Genomic DNA, 17,603 nt, shown 5'->3' with positions numbered 1-17,603 from the left:
ACAACCTACAGAATCACATCATGGAATCCCCCATCCTTGCCGCAATCCAGGCGCGCGTCTGGCCTGTAATACCCTCTCACCTCGTCAGCACCTTCTGGGCAACATTCGTCGCCACACCAATAGTCTACCTCATCCTCGCCCAGCGCTACCGCACAGGACGCCAACGCGCCTGGATTGCTACGGGTGCTGCGAGCGGATGTATGACAATCACCGCCGTGCCCTTCTTTTGGGACTGGCTGAGTAATGGGTGTAGCTTGACGGCGGTGGACCCGAGGTGGTGGTTGAGTGAACGGGTGTGTGCAGGGTTTATGGGGTACCTCGTTTCGTACGTTTCTAACGAAGGAGCCTGACCCTAATACTGACTCATCGTCACAGGGACCTCATAACCGGGTCGATTTTCTACTCCGCGCACATCTCTCTCGTCATGGGTTGGATCCACCACATCATCTACTTCATCCTACTCTCATACGTTATCGCCCAGCGCTGGAGCTTCATTTTCTGCCTCGGAGCAATGATGGAGCTTCCGACCAACCTACTAGCACTCGCCACCCTTGAGCCTGCGCTGCGGAACGATTACTTCTTCGCAGCAAGCTTCTTCACTCTCCGAATCGCCTACCACATCCTGCTTATCGTGCAGTTCGCCCTCCCCTCTACACGGGTCGAGTTCCTCGGTAACAAACCCGGTATGGGCCAGTGGGGCCCCCTCCTCTTCTTCTGCCTCGCCCTGCCAATGCACGTAATCTGGTTCTACGGCTGTGTGAAAGGCATCATCCGGCGGTCCAAGCAAAAGAAAGAAGCAGCACTCAAAGCTACCTCCGAAGCGGCAGAAACTATCAAAGGCACACAGACACCCGGTGCGGAGAAGCTCTTGGACTTCCCTCCTGCAGCAGCTCGCGCTGTGGGTCTCCCAACGCCAAGCTTAACACCCTACGCCTCGCCCCTCCTGCGTCCTCTCCCCGTCCCCATCTCAGCAGAAGGCGGCAAACAGCTCACTCCGCCCGAAACTCCTACTACAGACGGGGGCCTCAACAAGACACCCAGTGAGCTCGTCCTGCCCAACCTGTATGTCCCGAAGGAAGAGGTCCGTCGGCGACTGGGCAAGGAGCTGCGCGAGGCGGCGGAGGATACGGTTTTGCGCGCAACGGGGTATGCGAATGGGGCTGTGAATGGGAACGGCACTGTTGGGAATGGCAATGGGGTGAAGCAGGGTGGGGAAGAGGCTAAGGTGGAAGATACGGAAGGAGTGGAGGAGAGCGAGAGGAGGAGGAGTGAGATCGAAGTTTACTGAGCCTTTCCTTGCCGCTAACACGTTGGAGGTGCCAATGTTTCTTCCTGTTTGTCGCCCGTCTGTAAATTACCCCACCGCTGCATCTGCCCCCTATTCATGCATGCTCATCCGAATTCCTTCCTTATTCCCATGGCTGGCATATACTTCTTGTCTTACTCTGCTCCTACTTCGGTAGCTTGTGCGTCTGTTAGGTTAGGATACAGTCTAAAGTTCGCACATCATGCTACACACGTGACTGGTACGCGCATATCAGGGATGTTTACGTAACACACTCCTCTCTCAAACCGTCATGTCCTCGTCTGTCCACAGACAGGCAGTCACCTTGCCATTCGACATCTCAAGAGAAATCGTCTCCCTCATCACAGATCAGCGTGATCTTTCTCAACTATGCCTGATCAGTTCAGTGATGGGCGAACTTGCCTCCAAGCAGCTGTACAATTCGATCTCACTCTACGGCCTCCCGACCCTCGTCAAGCTTCATCGTACGCTCTCTAGGAACGCGTTTCTAGCATCTCAAGTCAGCACCCTCGAAATTAACCTGGATTTTTACGCACTTAATGTGCGCAATCGTCTGCTTGAAGACCAGGACGGTTCGTGGTGCGCTGACAAAATAATTCGAGGGTCTGCTTTTCTCCGCCTGGCCTTCCGCATACTGGCGAGTCTCGTCAAGCTAAGAAATCTCGCGATTCGCTGGAATTTAGGCATGCCTGGAATATTGATATCAGCCTCTGCTGGCTTCTTCCGCCTGCCACCTGGGCTAATCAGCGTCGAGTCGGATACCGAGGATAGCTGGCCGGTCTACGATTTCGTCCGCTCTCAACCGCACTTAAAATATCTTGTTATTTACATCGATCGCGAGGGCGAGGGTGATGTCCCTTCCGAGATGGTTGACGTTCTCACCGGTGGTCCTCCTCATGGACTACGTTCCCTTGTCTCCAATACCCACACCGTGGCCGCCTTAGTCCCAGGCCGCCCGGTCGAAGAGTTCCGCCTTACCGAACTCATCTCGCTGAAACAACTCGATAGGTTATTGGATCATCTGAAATTGTCGTCGGGACCACTCCGTGTCGTGGAGCTGATACTAGAAGGCGCCGATCATGAGACTTTTTCGAAGATCTGCGTTGCAGTGCCCCAGGTAATTGAGCTAGGAGTCGTCGCCTATTACTCCCAAGTGCGTCCTGTCCTTTTCACCTGTCCGTTTTGCTAATATCAGCTCAGTTTCATCATTTTACCTCTTCGCAAGCGATGCACGCGGTCGAAGGCCTTCGGCAACTTCAGAATCTCGTAATCAGTATACCTAGTAAGCTGTTGGAAGTTGGGCCAATCCAGATTGCCAATGTTGGCAAAAACCTGTGCTGTGTATGTCCCAGTTTGCAAAGGATCGAGTTCTCGTGGATCGACAGCTGCCGATCGATTTTCGATGTGACACTGCCCAATAAACGTTTCTTGTGGCTTGGACCAGATGGAGAGTACACGGACATGAGCGCATTAATGTACGATACGGGAATGTCGCCTGTAACTTGATGTAGAGATACACCGATTCTATATCGGACCGTTCAAACTGGTTTCGTAACACATCGCGTTGTATGCCAGCGTTTGACCCCAAATGCACCCTTACTAGTACGACACCATCATGTCACCCTGCCAGTCACCCTGCAAATTGCCGTTCGACGTATTGGAACAAATTATCCCTCTCGTTACAGATCCGCATACACTTATCCAACTATGTCTGGTCAGTCCGATGATGGGCGAACTCGCGGCGAAACAACTCTACAAATCGATCTTGCTCGACAACGTCCTCACCATCATCAAGCTTCATCGTACGCTAGCTGGCAACACATTTCTATCATCTCAAGTCAGCTCTCTCACCCTGGACATCCGTGTAACATTCGAAGAGAATAGGCGCGCCCCAAGACAAGTTATGGAGCGAGCTGGCGGGCAACTCACGCAACGAGACATATGCGGAAAGTGGGTCATGCAGGCGCCTGCCTATCTGCGCCTGCTCTTCCGCACCATAGGACAGATGAGAAATCTAAGGAAGATTGCGACAATCGAGTTCATTGGCTTCGCCGAGGTCTCAACAGCATTCTTCGCTTGCTTGTGTCACCTGCGACCAGGTCTATTCAGCCTCAAGTTCGACAGCATTCTCCCATGCGAAATTAACCTGAATGATCTCCTCAGTTCTCAACCAAGGCTGGAAGAACTCGAGTTCATAATCTACCATGACAGGATACATGACTCTCGTTACTTGGGACAGATCACGGCCAATTCTGCCCCCGGTTTACGGCGTATAGCGTGCGAAAGCTACCTCGTAAGCTCCATCGTCCCAGGGCGACCGATAGAGGAGTTCGGCCGTTTTTGACCCACTACACGGTAACCGCAACACGATGGTCCCAGATTACGGTCTCGATCGGTTCTTACATCATCTGAAAAAATCGACTGGACCCCTCCGGTCCCTACACTTCTTTCTCGACCACCCAGATCTTACGACATTCATCAGAATCAGCGCGGCATGCCCACACTTGATGGATCTCAGCATCACCACTCTTACCTCCCAGGTATGTGGTCTGTTTTATACCTTTTGGCCATGTTCCATTTAATCATGATGGTAGCTTGATCTTTTGACTTATCCACTGACACTCGATGCGCTGCAAACCCTTCGGCAGCTTCGTAAACTGGCGATGCACTCGAATGGTTACCACGTCGAGGTCGAACCGGCCCAAATTTCCAGCATTGTTAATGTCTTGCGTGGTGTCCGTCCGACTCTGCAATATATTCAACTCTCATGCGATGAGTGGGTCTACTGGTTTTTTGAGTGGACGCCGCCAAAAAAACCTATGCTGTGGTTTCGACCGAGACCCCACGGATCCCGGACCGATATGAGCGCACTGTTGTAGGACGTGGGGATGGATGTCGATTATGGGCAGATATGTACTGACCGAGATCAATTTACCATCCCTAGGTGTTAGTCACATGACCTCCGGCTCCGTCATTACCCGAAGAATGTATGGAATTCTGGGCAAAACCCTTCCATGATACAAACCCAGTTTCTCCTTTAAATTGTTGTCTCTCCACTACCCCACCTTGGACTTATCCGAGTTGAGGAGCCCCGCTTTTGTCATACGTCAACCGGGGAAATCCCACGCTGTTCTCTCTCTCGCTTCTTTCTCCCCCTGTCGGACGCGTGCAAGTTCCGACCGAAGCAATTGTCATTTAGGCATCCCGAACAGCCGACTCTTGGAACTCACATGCCCATATTCACTTCGGTCCTCTTCCGGAGAACCACTACCCAGAGCTTGGCTTCGATCATTCAGCACGACTCAATAGGAAAAGACTCACACCTTCTTCGGGCTTATGAATGCGCGGTTACGCGGGCCGGATCATGATGATGGAAGTCTTCTTTGCCCCGCACGGCTTCCCCGCGGGGCATGACCGCGTTCCCCCTTTTCAAGCAGCTTGTTCCTGAACGCCCCAGAAGACTGCTTCTTGTTGTCTTTACTACTGCTGCTACTGAACATACGCCATGGCTGAACAGCAATCTACGGAATACTCTGCAGCCGACGAAAAGGCGGACATGGCTCACAATGAGGACGCCCAAGCACACATCGATGCGGAAAAGCTCAAGCATGCCGATCTAGCCGCTCGCATTCTCGGCGACAAGCAAGTTGTCGTGACACCAGAGGATGTGAGGCATCGTCTCACGTTAGCATCTTCCTGGCTGATGAATACGCAATCAGAACAAGCGAATCCTGCAGAAAACAGACTCCATTATCCTTGTCATTCTATGCTGGGTGTATTTCCTCCAGATTCTCGACAAGTCCGTCCTAGGCTACAGCGCCGTGTTCGGCCTGCAAACTGACACGGTGAGCCGTGCTCGAATATCCTCCTTCACCATTCATGTAATCTGATGTTTGCTTTCATAGCATCTGGTGGGCTCCCAATACTCAGTGAGTCATGCATCGCAACAAGATGTCTGCTTGCTGACGTTGGTATTTAGCTTATCGGCAGTGTTGGCTACTTCGGACAAATTGGTATCCTCCCATTCATGACCTACATCATGGTCCGCGTTCCACCACGGATACTCATGCCAATCCTCGTATTCTGCTGGGGTGCAAGCTTGACCGGCATGGCGGGCGCAAAGGATTACGGCGGCCTCATCGCGGCTCGATTCCTGCTTGGCTTGTTCGAGGCAGGGTGCTTGCCCTTGTTCACGCTGATAACCATGAGCTGGTATCGCCGTGCTGAACAGCCCATGCGCGTTGCCGCATTCTACGGGACTAACGGCTTCTCGTGGGTCATCCTGTTCTATGTCTAGCAGGACGACGCTGACAAGTTAACAAAGGACCATAATCGGCTCTGCCCTGGCATTTGGTCTAGGACACATCCAGAGTTCTGTGCTCCATTCTTATCAGATCATCTTCCTTTTCTTTGGTCTCATCACTGTCATCAGCGCGTTCCCGATTCTCTGGAAGCTAGACAACAGCATTGGTGAAGCACGTTTCCTCTCGGAAGAAGACCGTCTCAAGGGCATTGAGAGACTCCGTGCCAACCAGCAAGGAACTGGAACCACAGAGTTCAAGTGGCACCAGGCGCTGGAATGCCTGCTCGAACCGAAGACCTATCTCTTCTTCATCATGACCTTCCTGCTCAATGTCGCTGCTTCGGTGGCAAATACCTTCGGTCCACTCATCGTCGCTGGGTGCGCATTCGTGTTTTTCCCGATCTACACCCATTGATATCGACCGCTTATGGCAGACTCGGCTTCGATCCTTATACAAGCAGTTTGTTGAACATGCCGTTCGGCGCTGTGCAGCTTATCACAATCTTCGTGTCCTCCTGGGCTGCGTATAACTTCAAGAACAAGGGATACATATTGATTATCATTTGCCTTCCTGTGATCCTAGGCACAGGCTTGCTCTGTAAGCCCGTATTTGTGTATGAACAGGCCCCGCTGACTAGTTTCTCCAGATGGTCTTGGGCGCACTTCGAATCTTAACGGAGCGCTTTTGTTCGCTTACTACATCATTGGCTTCACCTTTGGTGGCAATCCCCTCATCGTTGCGTGGATCGCAGCCAACACAGCCGGTCACACCAAGAAGTCCACCGTCATGACCTGCTGTGTGTATCTCTTATTCTCGACTCCCGTGTCTGCTATTGACTGCGTATATTCCTAGACCAAATCGCATCCTCTGTCGGCAATGTTGTCGGCCCGCTCATGTTTAATAGCGCCGACAAGCCATACTACAAGAATGGGTTGAAAGGGACCATGTCTTGCTTCTGCATTCTTTTCGTTGTCTACATGTGCGTTCCTGGCTTGATTCACACATCTCGCATCTCTGACGTATTACTCCAGTCTGCAGATACTCAACCTGATGTATCTGAATAAGCAGAAGGAAAAGCAGCGTGTGGCGAATGGAAAGCCTGCCAAGCTCAGGGACTTGAGCATGATGAAGCATTTCGAGCAGGCCAACGATCACACTCTTGCGTCGGCAGAGGCGGGCCACCATGCGCATCTTGGCGACCAGGCTTTCCTGGACATGACGGATCGTGAGCACTTCCAACCTTTGTCTTGGATGAGAACTGATTTGGGTGCAGAGGAGAACGACGAGTTTGTCTACGTCCTGTGATAAAAGGAAAGGATGGTCTGGAGTTAATGTGTAATAAGCCGCTTGTATTTGCGCACATCATGACGCGGGATATCTAAATTATGTCTGATCTGGTCACCGATGTAACCTAGGATAACATAGTGGGATACGGGAATCAATGATGGAGCTATCGATACAGTGCAAGTCCCGTATATGCGGGGGCATCACAACAGTCGTCGTCCTACAAAATATAGACAAACTCGTCATTCTCCTCTGACACAACCATGAGCGCTCATTCATCCCTAAAGTACTCATCGACTTACGATCGCTCAAATCATTCCTGGGTTTCCTTAATATCCTGCTTCTCTCGTCATCCTCAGTGCCCTCAGGCTCGTCCATTCCATTGGCATCCTCCTCTTCCACGTATCGTTTCATCATGCTCGTGTCCCTCACCATTGCTGGCTTGCCTTTGGCAACCCGCTTCTTTTCCTTCTTTTTGTTAAGCCAGTTCAAGTGAACGATCTGTAAGCTGCGGTACCTTGGTTAGCTGACGCGTAGTACTCGGGGGAGGGACGTACAACACCAGCCCGAAGAGAGTAATGGATAGAACCAGCGTGGCTCGCAAACCGGAATAGTAATACGGCGCGTCTGTGCTCCGGAACAAGAATGGCCCAAGGATATTGCCGAGAGAAGAGGAAGCTTGATCTACAGAGAGCTGTAAGTATTAAGAACGGTGGAGAAGGGGACGCGTACAGAGAGACATGGCTACACTCCGTTTGGTCTCCCCGGCGTAGTTCCCTGCGATCCAGCTTACGAGCAACGGGTTGCCACCAAAGAGGAACCCGAGGAGGTAGTATGCTATAAGCAGGACAGCCTGATTATTTTGTCCGCGACCGAACCCATCTGCATATATGCTCAGAACTGGAAGCAGGCAATGAGAACACCGATGTACAGAGCATCCCACATCCAGCGATCATGGGAAGGACCAACACGAGCAGTACTGCTCCCTTTCGCCGCCAAGCAACTGCCACCCAGCTGCTCAAAAGAATCACAGCAAATTGTACTGCTCCAAAAGGGATATTCCATAACACGCTGTTCTTGCTCTCACCGCCGCTTAGGCCATGGACGATAAGTGGGCCGAAGACATTCGTTACGCTCGCCCCGACGTTCAGGAGCAGTGTCATAGCACAGAACAGCCAAGTCTTCATTTCGAATAAGCACTCTCTAGCCTGGTACCATTGGAAGTCATGTGTCCCGTCGCTCTGATGGCTTGAAGCGAGTCGACGCACGGCTTTCATGCGGTCGGACGGAGTGAGGAAGCGTGCCTTCGAGGGAGACGACGGGAGAGAGATGAGGATCATGGGCGAGGAAAGGACTGTCAATAAACCCGTGGTGAGGAAGATGAGTTGGTACGGCTTGAAAAAAGGTGCATGTAGGAGGGCGAGGAGGAAGACGAGGAGAGAACCAAGGATCGTCCTTTGATGGTCGTCAGTTAAAAACTCGATATTCGAGGAGAACACGTATCGTACGCCAGGCTATTGGTTGAGTAGAATGCCCCCACTCTTATGGGCTGCTCTCCACGTCTCCACCACCTCCCAACGATCAGGGTGACCACAGGCAGACATACAGCCTCGAACACGCCCAGCAGGAAGCGAGTGACAAGGAGGGACACGAAGGAGCGCGCGAATGCCATAAGGGTGAGCGAGATTCCCCATGAAAAAACAAGAGCGGCGAGGAGCGTGCGATCGGGGAGGAGCACCAGTAGATAGGCGGAGAGAGGTTGGAGGGCGAGTTGTGCGACATACCCCGCAGAGCCGAGGATGGAGTACTAGTTGTTTTCCAAGCCCTGTCTTTGGTCAACTTCCCGTTCGAATACATGTTAACAAAACAGTAAAAGCGCACCGCATCCTCCTCCAGTCCAACCACAGCATTATACCCCACCACACTCTTGTCCAGGATCTGCAAGAAATAGACCCAGCAGAGCACCGGGAGGATGGCTAGGTCTGTTGCACTTCGAATGCGGGCATCGTCCTCTTCTGTGACTTTTATGTTGGCATGCACTTCATCTATCGGTGGTACGTGGTCGTCTGTATAAAGAAGTGTTGTATTGGGAACGAACTGATGTGAAGACATATCCGCGTATCGCATACATGCATACATTCCAGAGGGCATCCAAGGACTAACACAAGGCCGGCGTTAGCGTCCTGCAGCTATCGCCGACATCTCAACTTAACTCATAGCTTACCCGGCGAATGTCAATGGCACTGTAATGCAGTGGCTCATAATATAACATCCATGTACGTACTGCACAGGAACTCGGAAGGCATGAAACAGAAAGACGCAAGGATGCTTCTCCATACAGACCATTGAACCCTCACCTCTGTGATTTGCTTATACCCCCAGAGACTAAGACTGAACAAAAGGTGCCATTGATCTCTTTGACTCATTGCACTATACCAATGAATCCTTATCAAAATAAGTCATCCCTCAAGAAATATTGGCTCTCAATCCTTGCAAGATATTTGCGGCGTTGGTAGAGCCTACAAGATGCGGGATGATACATAGAGCGAGGTTTCCAACAGGAAAAGCGGTAATGGAGTTCCTTCGTAGGCCACATGCTGTGATCCTCTTGAAAAATGGATGTAGTAAGAGTCCTTGAAGATTTGTGAATGACCATCCTGTCGGTGAAAAGGATCTTATTCGGCAGACCCCCTTCCAGTGCGAAAGCAATGATCTGTAAACTTGGACATGCCTGACTGAGTGCAACGACCAGGCGCGATTGCTGGGCCGACTCGAACTCGCCCATGATGACAAAATGAATCTCCACAGTGTCAAGGGAGTGGAACGCGCTGAACGCCTGAAGATTTTCGGTGGACGAGAGTTTCAGCACCTGTTCGCGGTCAGAAGGCACTATCATCAAAGAGTCATCTGTACCTGGCTCTCTAGCGAAGTCTTTCCGGTCGTAGTTCAGATGGAACTCTTCCACCGGTCGGTCGGCAACGGGGTTATCACAGACCAAGCGGCGCAGCTGTGGAAGACAATCCTGTGGAATGGTCGCCTGCTCAGCACTGAAGTCGTACTCCGGTGTCATAGACTGCAGGCAAAAGTCCTGCAGCGTTGCTTGAGCGCGAAGAAGTTGGAGCATATAGCATTCCGAATGACTGGGAAAGGCAAAGCTCTCCAGTTGGCCGAACTGAGCAAGGAAGGTGAAACTTTCAGTTGTTGGCGTATCTCCCCAAGGTTGAGAGAAAACATGGCCGAAGTCGTGGGTGAGCTGAGAGGGGACTGAAACATAAGCTTCCTGAGGCTACTGAAGCGCCCGACCAAGCGAAATTGCAGGCGAGGTATGCCGGAGCACGGGTGGTCCGAGCGTCACTTTGCTCGTGTCGGTATGAGACCGACCGCCAGTACTGCTGGTTCAATTCGAATGCTCGTTGACTTTCTTGAAATGAGTAGTAGCGTAAATCAAGCTCCAGGGAGACGACATGAGCGGCCAATGACGGGTTTCGTGTGAGGGTGCGATGGAGGCGAATGAGGCAGACCAGATCATTGCACGAGAGTGTATGGTAGAGCCGCTGGGTTGCGATTTGCCCGATTGTAGAGTTGACGAGACAGAGTGGTCGTAGATTACGATGGCCTTCGCGTCCTCCGATGTCGACAAGCGAAACGATGCTTCTCCATACCTCGTATGGCAGGACGGATCCTGGTGGTTGCATGGGAAGAGGAGCGGAGGAGATCGAGAACCCAGAAAAGACACAGCGTTTGTATTCCCTGCCGAGTCTGCCGGGAGCGCATTTAAATAGTTGCCAGTTATACACGGTCGGCGTTAAGGTGTGGAGCATTCTATCACCGATATTTGGAATTTTTCATACGATCACAGGCTCTTGGTTTTCGCTGTACAGCAACGGCCCTACGGCATAAGTTGAACCTACGATATCTTGTGTTGCGGAAGGGCGGGGTATCGCAGAGAGGAGGCGGTAGCGCAGTTCCCTGGTGGACCACACGAAGCGGTTCTCCTGATCTGTTGTTTTCGTGGGAATTCTTGAGCATACATGAACCAACACCCTGTCGTTCTCTGGGTGCGCACTTAGTAAGCCAACTTCAAGGACGAATGTGATGGTTTGGAGGGTTGAACACGCCTGACCGAGTGCAACGACAAGGCTTGATCGTTGGATTGGGTCGAACTTGCCCATCCTGAGAAAATGTACTTCGACGGTTTGAAGTTGGTGGAATTTGTGGAATGACCGCAAAGTCTGGATAGAGAGGAGCATAGGCACCTGCCAGAAATCAGAAAGAAGCAAATAACCTGAGTATCGAGGTGCATACCTGTTGTACAATCGTCTTTGTTGTAGCAAGGCTCAACACCACAATATGCGGAAGGGCTGAACTTATTGTGGAGATAAGCGTAGCGTCAATTACAAGCACTTGCAAATGGATAGTTCGAAGAGGTACGGTGCCCATTCTCAAATGCTGGAGACAAGAGGGGAGGCCGGTCTCCGGAGAAATAATGGTGTTCAAATGAAAGTCGACAACTGGGCGGCCTCGCACAAGCACAGCAGCAGATCGGCTATCACTGGTAATTCGACGGAGTTGCGGAAGCGCTTCCTGCTGAAGGGTCGCTAGCTGGGTGCTCAAGCCGTCTTTTCTTGCTGAAGATTGCAGGCAGATGTCCCGCAGCGTCACGTGGGCATGTAAAAAAGGGATGACAGAGGGCATGGTGTCGGTGAAACAGGCGAAACCTTCTAGAGGTTGCCATATCCTACCGAATTCTGAGAAGAACAGAATCGAAATGGTCGGCGAGTTCATACTGGCCTGGAACAGAAGCTTCCTGAGGTTAGGAAATCGTGCGATGAAGCGAAAGACAAGACGAAAGAATGCTGGTGCACGGACGATCCGGGAGTGACCCTGTCCGAGGTGGCCTGTGCTCACAGTCCAGAATCGGGGTTGCAATTCGCTTTCTTGGAATGCGTAGTAGCGTAAGTCGAGTTCGAGCGAGATGACATGGGTGACTAGAGATGGATTTCGAGTCATCGTGCGGTCGAGGTTCATTATCCCGAAGAGGTCATCGCATAAGAGCGTGCGATATAGGTGTCTGGCTGCCACTTGTCGGATTTGAGAGCTGACCAGGCAGAGTCGAAGGAGGTTATGTTGGCCTTTGCGACTTCCGACATCGACTAGGGAGACGATGATATCCCAGATGTCGAACGGAAGTACGACCTCTCTCCTCTCCTCCATTGTGGGGAAGCACGGGGGAAGAGGGTTCATGAACGTGATGGCCTGGCACTAGCAGCGTGGCCAAGTTCGTGATTATTGTTGTTCAAGTCTCCCAGGATAACACTCGAGTGGTTGGAGATAGAGAACAACGAGCAAGCGCCTGGTGCGACGCTCTGGAAAAGTTGATCTGCGGTTTGGGATGTGACTCACGTGTCGGTATGCGGACGCAACCACGCGTTCTTGCCTCAGAATGGGAATTTACCAAGGGACAGGTGACGCGGTGCGCAGACCCTGCCCCCTTCAATTGATTCCCGCCCACCCGTCAGCGGCTTCTCAATCGCAGTTGCACGCAGGGGTGTGCACTGCAGCACTTACGTCTCCCAGCTTTGCACATCTATCTCGATATTTATCTCAGTAATTGCGATTCACCTAGGATTCATCTTTGTCCTCGACGACCAACTACTGAACTTGTTGTTTACGCGCTATGTGGTGGGGAGGCGCGGGCTCGTCGTTGGACCCAGTCCTTCTCCTGTTTTGTGGACTATCGACACTGCTTTCGACGGTGGTAGGCGCTGCTAGCGTCTACTACCAGTTGAAGAATTACAGGAAGCCGCATCTGCAGCGGTGAGTGCGTGGATATCTCGTTATAGGATACGATGCTGAACGGAGATTTCCGGTACTAGGCAGGTGATCAGGATCATGGTCATGGTCCCCGTGTATGCCATCTCCAGCCTGATCTCGCTCTTCTCCCTCGAGGCAGCATTCTTCATTGATGCTTTCCGAGATATCTATGAGGTACGCTCTTCCTATGTCGCGTCCTTGTAATCCCTTTGTTGACGTCGGCGTCTAGGCATACGTCATCTACTGTTTCTTCCACCTGCTTCTTGCCTACCTTGGTGGCGATCGCGCTTTGCTCATTATGCTGCACGGCCGACCACCCAAAACGTATCTGCCTCCCATGAATCTCTTCAAACGCGAGTGCGACGTCAGCGATCCGTTCGTCTTCCTGGGGTTGAGGAGGGGTATCTTTCGTGAGTTCGTCCTACATCATCTGTCCAATCCTCGCTGATGAAAAACAGAATATGTGCAAGTCAAACCTCTTCTTGCTGTGGCTACTATGATACTTAAAGCGACGAACACGTATCACGAGGGCACGTTCAAGTTTAACGATGGGTACTTGTATGTCTCGGTAATCTACAACACGTCTATCTGCATCAGTTTGTATTGCTTGGCCATGTTCTGGAAGGTGGTGAGTCATGATATCCAGCCATTCCGGTACGTACATGCCTCTTACGCTATGATGTCTCTTGCTTACGATGATACAGCCCAGTCCCCAAATTTCTCTGTGTCAAGGGCATCATCTTCTTCTCATTCTGGCAGTCTATCTTCATTTCCATTCTCGTCTCAGCGGGGGCGATCCCGCGCATGGGTCCCTATACCGATCAAGAGCACATCTCTATCGGGTTGAACGACATGCTCATCTGTTTCGAGATGCCCTTCTTCGCCTTCGCTCACTGGTACGCGTTCAACTACCACGACTATATCGACGACTCTGTGCGGCTCGTTGCAAGAATGCCATTCATGTATGCGTTCAGGGACGCGTTCGGTGTCAAGGACGTTATGGAAGATGCGAAAGCGACTATGCAGGGCGGGGGGAGCTACCGATACTACGAGCCTGCGGAGGGGGGGATGCACCAGGGCAGCGGGCGAGAACGCCGTATCCGTGCGGGGCTGCGATATGCCCAAGGAGGGAAGAAGAAGTATTGGATCCCTGTGCCACGGAGCGAAGGGTCTGCTACCACCGGACCGGTAAACGCGATCAACAAGCGCTGGGAGGAGCGAGGGCGTGACCAAGAGGCATATGCGCCGCTCATGGCTGAGCAGGAAGCGCGTGTCGTCCACGCAGACAATGGCGAGTTGGCGCAGGACGGCTATGCGGAAGACGAGTTCGACCGACTTTCGCTGGACTTCGATCTTCCCTCTCGGACAGAAGAAGACGAGCAAGAGCTGTTGTATGCCAAAGCCCGATTGCTCGAGTTTGGCGACGGCAACTATCCGGTAATTGACTGCTCTGACGAGGCGGCAAAACGGTGGATGCACCAAGTTGAGCAAGGGATCGTCAGCGGGCGGATGAGCGCCGTTGGCCGAGGAGTCAGGGAAAGGGTCAGGCTGCTGAGTGACCCTACCGCAAGTGCTGGCGCCTTATCGGGCTACGGGGCGCTCCCCGGGTCCCCCAGTCCTGGGCGGGTGGAACGTAGTCTGTCCACAGACGGGCAGGTGAAGGGGAAGGGGAAGGACGTAGAGCGGGAGAGCGTGTACGGCGCTTGGGCCGAACAGGCACCAGCTGTCTCCCCCCGCCCTGTGCCGCCAATAGCAGACCGTTCGGCTTCGAGGCGTTCTTCACCAGCTGCCTTCCCCGCTCCCGGTGGGGTGATAGACCTCGCACCTCCCGCGCCGGATATGGACACGGACGGCCTCCGCCTACATCTCTCAAGACGGCACCCTGTACCCGTGCCTACATACACGTCGGCCGGGACCGCACCGCCGGGAAGGGGGACGAGCCTATCTCCACCCCAGCACCCTGAGCGCACACGGTCGCCCCTTGTACCTGCGAGCGGCCGTCCTTCTAGTAGGAGCACTACCCCCCTCACACGGGGGAAGTCACTACCGTCGGACGCAGTAGACCTGCTTATCGAGGATGCTATGGCTACGGACCTTCCCCCTCCGACAAGGAACGCCGACCCGGTGTATAGCGGCATACGAGTAGGAAGCAGGGATCAGCGTGCCGAGCAACAAGGGAGGCGAGCTACCCAGCCCAGCCCGGAGGTACGCCCACGCGAGCCACCACGGAGCGTCTTGGAGCACAGATATGGGGAGGAGCCCGAGAACCCATGGGCTTGATACTCAGTGTTGAAGGGAGATGTACGACTGCGAGAGACCAAGAAGAGGGGGATTAGATGTAGTTTTATGATTTGGCTTGTTTACGCATTTGATCACGCATTGGTTAACTTAATGTCATTCACGCATTTTCGGCTTCTTTAGTCTAGTGGGTACATGTTTGCTAGGCTTGGCTTGAGTGGGGGGCACAGGCACAGGTAATCAGAGGTGAGCGAGGACGGCGTCAACGCTGCTCTCGACGACACCAGGCTTAGAGTCGACCTATCCAAAGTCAGATAAACATTTCCCACAGAGGCACAGCCAGACTCACCCCAATATACTTCACCTTCAAGTCGTCCAAGATGAGCGCAAAGCGTTTCGTCCTCTTCCCCATCCCCCTCTCCGTCAAGTCCTGACTCAACCCCAGCTGGTCCGTCCATGCGCAGTACGTATCGCTCAGCATCAGGATCTCGTCTTTGATCCCCTGGGAACGGCCCCAGCCGGACATGACGAACTGGTCGTTGGAGGCGAGGCAGGCGACGACGGAGGCGCCTTTGGATTTGAGCTCGGAGACGCGCTGGACGAAGGGCGGGAGATGGTTGGCGTGGCATGTGGGCTGTATGCGTGTGTTAGACTAAGGTTAGCTAGGATGTGGTGTGGGGACTCGGACGCACGGTGAACGCCCCCGGTACGGCGACGATAACTACGGTCTTGCCCTTCCATGCATCGGTATGGATCTTGTTAGGTACTCCGCATACAAGCCCGTTCTCGAGCTCCGGAGTCCAGGGGATGTAGTTGAACGTCCCCTCGGGTACGGTGTCGCCTACTTTGATGGTTGCCTGGATGTTAGGTGTGGTCAGCGTTGTTCATGACATTAACATTGTGTGTGGGACGTACCATTTGGGAATACTGTCTGAATGAGCGGGTGATTGGACGGAGTCGTTGGACAACTTGGGAGAGGGAGAGGACAGACATGCAGTTCAATTGCAGTCCTGGTTTATATACACTTTCTTGTCCTTATGACCGCCCATCATTGACTCCGACACTAAGGTAACAACCGGTCGGCGTCGCGTCACAACGGCCGATAGAGAATTACATAATCAGGAAATCAAATTCCGCGGGGGAAAAGGAAACGCCGCGGAGAAGGGAGAAAATCACGCGCCGAACGGAGGAATTCGACGCGTCCCCGTTGTTGAGCGCGTCTTTCCATCTCTCTCTGAGCGCCAGTCTTACCCTCATCTCTTACTCAGAATCATGGTACGTCCCCCATCCCCCCCCTCTCCAAAAGATACTGACCCCGCGGAAGTCCGCATCCGCACAGCAAGAAGCCGAGTATCGCGAGGCGTTTGCTCTATTCGATAAGCGTGGGACGGGGTCGATACCTCGTGAGCAGCTGGGAGAGCTCCTCAGGGCGCTGGGACAGAACCCGACACAGGCGGAGGTAGCAAGGCTCCAGGAGGGTGCGCCTAGGGAAGGTGAGTTAATTTTTAACTGTAAGGGATGGGGAGAGGGGTTGTTGAGTGTTGTGTGGATGGAAGATGCAGAAAGGGGAATGGATGTATGGGGAGATGCTGACTACTTCATTAGTGGATTACAAGACTTTCCTCCAGATCCTTACCCGTCCCGACGGCTGGAAACCCGCAGGTACAGCCGGTCCGTCCAGTTCCCTCCCTTCCCCTCCCGCACCCAAGACTAACTCTTCCCGGTAGACGAGTTCATCCGCGGATTCCAAGTCTTCGACAAGGAGGGAAACGGGTTTATCGGCGCTGGGGAACTGCGTTATGTGCTTACTCAGCTGGGGGAGAAGATGAGTGACGAGGAGGTTGACGAGCTTATGAAGGGTGTTCCTGTGGGACCGTACGTCTTTCTCTTGCTCACTTCAAGCCTTCTGCTCATTTGAGACAGGGATGGAAATATCAACTATGAGAGCTTTACGAAGATGATCCTGAGCCAGTAGAACCGTTTTGAGTGTGCAAGCGAGAGGGTAGGAAGATCTGTAGGATGGACAAGACAACGCATGTTTTTATGACTCCTCGATCCAATTGACCGCTGGCCCGGTGTGTTCTACATGACCATTTCGCAAAACACCGCAAAATCGATCGTCCTCTGGATCCCTGTCTTGGCACTAGACTCGCGTCTTCCCGCAGAGAGAAACACAACCCTGCCAAAAATTGGAGAACTGTGTCTCTCCCTGAAACCCTTGCTCCCTCCCTCTAGGTATGTGACCTTTCCACGTGCTTTGCGACATGTACTCACCCATCCGCAGCTGGAATGACAGATGTGGAGAACCCTTGAACACAATCTGAGTTGTTGTTGGCCCTGACGATGATGATCAACATTCACGATTTCAGACGCTGTTTTGAAACTTTGCCGCCCATGTCCCGATCTGACAAGCCTCCTGATTGAGACTCAACGAAAGCGCGCAGCAGCACCTTTGAGATGAGTAACAGGGATGAGTGCGGTCATCTAGTCGGGGGCGACCCATCGGCTAACCTGATGAGTACGTGTGTGACGGTCAGGATCGATATCGACATCAAATGTTGTCGAAGGCTGATTTGCTGGTTACTAATTGCAAGGATGAGCCTAGGCCAATCGTCATGCCGTGAATAGCGACCGTCCGTTGACGTTGTCTCACTGAT

At 52.8% G+C, this 17,603-nt stretch overlaps 8 protein-coding genes across 8 annotated transcripts; 6 read left to right on the top strand and 2 right to left on the bottom strand.

Moving 5' to 3' along the window:
* Positions 1-20: 20 nt before the first annotated feature.
* DACRYDRAFT_55422 (uncharacterized protein) lies at positions 21-1,288 on the top strand (the record flags this gene model as incomplete). Its single annotated transcript, XM_040775325.1, has 2 exons — positions 21-325; positions 376-1,288. The coding sequence occupies 2 exons, from the start codon at positions 21-23 to the stop codon at positions 1,286-1,288; spliced, it is 1,218 nt and encodes a 405-aa protein (XP_040626629.1).
* A 289-nt stretch (positions 1,289-1,577) lies between these two features.
* DACRYDRAFT_117909 (uncharacterized protein) lies at positions 1,578-2,812 on the top strand (the record flags this gene model as incomplete). The annotated part of the gene is made up of 2 exons (XM_040770491.1): positions 1,578-2,459; positions 2,507-2,812. 2 exons carry the CDS (start codon positions 1,578-1,580, stop codon positions 2,810-2,812), a joined length of 1,188 nt encoding a protein of 395 aa, XP_040626628.1.
* A 109-nt stretch (positions 2,813-2,921) lies between these two features.
* On the top strand, positions 2,922-3,650 carry DACRYDRAFT_117908 (uncharacterized protein; the record flags this gene model as incomplete). The annotated part of the gene is made up of 1 exon (XM_040770490.1): positions 2,922-3,650. The coding sequence occupies one exon, from the start codon at positions 2,922-2,924 to the stop codon at positions 3,648-3,650; it is 729 nt and encodes a 242-aa protein (XP_040626627.1).
* Positions 3,651-4,811: 1,161 nt separating this feature from the next.
* Positions 4,812-6,915, top strand: DACRYDRAFT_109834 (MFS transporter; the record flags this gene model as incomplete). Its single annotated transcript, XM_040768950.1, has 10 exons — positions 4,812-4,973; positions 5,026-5,151; positions 5,212-5,235; positions 5,286-5,578; positions 5,631-5,987; positions 6,044-6,207; positions 6,257-6,406; positions 6,463-6,589; positions 6,642-6,835; positions 6,884-6,915. The coding sequence occupies 10 exons, from the start codon at positions 4,812-4,814 to the stop codon at positions 6,913-6,915; spliced, it is 1,629 nt and encodes a 542-aa protein (XP_040626626.1).
* A 199-nt stretch (positions 6,916-7,114) lies between these two features.
* Positions 7,115-9,045, bottom strand: DACRYDRAFT_90309 (MFS transporter; the record flags this gene model as incomplete). The annotated part of the gene is made up of 8 exons (XM_040776951.1): positions 7,115-7,164; positions 7,197-7,402; positions 7,452-7,578; positions 7,627-7,776; positions 7,838-8,349; positions 8,403-8,701; positions 8,776-8,933; positions 9,024-9,045. 8 exons carry the CDS (start codon positions 9,043-9,045, stop codon positions 7,115-7,117), a joined length of 1,524 nt encoding a protein of 507 aa, XP_040626625.1.
* Positions 9,046-12,413: 3,368 nt separating this feature from the next.
* On the top strand, positions 12,414-15,079 carry DACRYDRAFT_117906 (DUF300-domain-containing protein). Its single transcript, XM_040770489.1, has 5 exons — positions 12,414-12,711; positions 12,771-12,882; positions 12,938-13,118; positions 13,167-13,362; positions 13,413-15,079. The coding sequence occupies exons 1-5, from the start codon at positions 12,572-12,574 to the stop codon at positions 14,986-14,988; spliced, it is 2,205 nt and encodes a 734-aa protein (XP_040626624.1). The 5' UTR covers positions 12,414-12,571; the 3' UTR covers positions 14,989-15,079.
* A 5-nt stretch (positions 15,080-15,084) lies between these two features.
* DACRYDRAFT_23753 (thioredoxin-dependent peroxidase) lies at positions 15,085-15,919 on the bottom strand. Its single transcript, XM_040773374.1, has 4 exons — positions 15,862-15,919; positions 15,639-15,803; positions 15,296-15,580; positions 15,085-15,246 (listed from the first exon to the last, which is right to left on the bottom strand). The coding sequence occupies exons 1-4, from the start codon at positions 15,862-15,864 to the stop codon at positions 15,187-15,189; spliced, it is 513 nt and encodes a 170-aa protein (XP_040626623.1). The 5' UTR covers positions 15,865-15,919; the 3' UTR covers positions 15,085-15,186.
* A 268-nt stretch (positions 15,920-16,187) lies between these two features.
* Positions 16,188-17,001, top strand: DACRYDRAFT_23752 (EF-hand protein). Its single transcript, XM_040773373.1, has 5 exons — positions 16,188-16,221; positions 16,271-16,439; positions 16,552-16,617; positions 16,674-16,821; positions 16,870-17,001. The coding sequence occupies exons 1-5, from the start codon at positions 16,219-16,221 to the stop codon at positions 16,919-16,921; spliced, it is 438 nt and encodes a 145-aa protein (XP_040626622.1). The 5' UTR covers positions 16,188-16,218; the 3' UTR covers positions 16,922-17,001.
* Positions 17,002-17,603: the final 602 nt, after the last annotated feature.

This window comes from Dacryopinax primogenitus (assembly GCF_000292625.1).
Source record: "Dacryopinax primogenitus strain DJM-731 SS1 chromosome Unknown DACRYscaffold_15, whole genome shotgun sequence".
Lineage (NCBI taxonomy): Eukaryota > Fungi > Basidiomycota > Dacrymycetes > Dacrymycetales > Dacrymycetaceae > Dacryopinax > Dacryopinax primogenitus.
The sequence above is the reverse complement of the archived record's forward strand: the minus strand, read 5'-3'. Positions and strand labels throughout refer to the sequence as shown.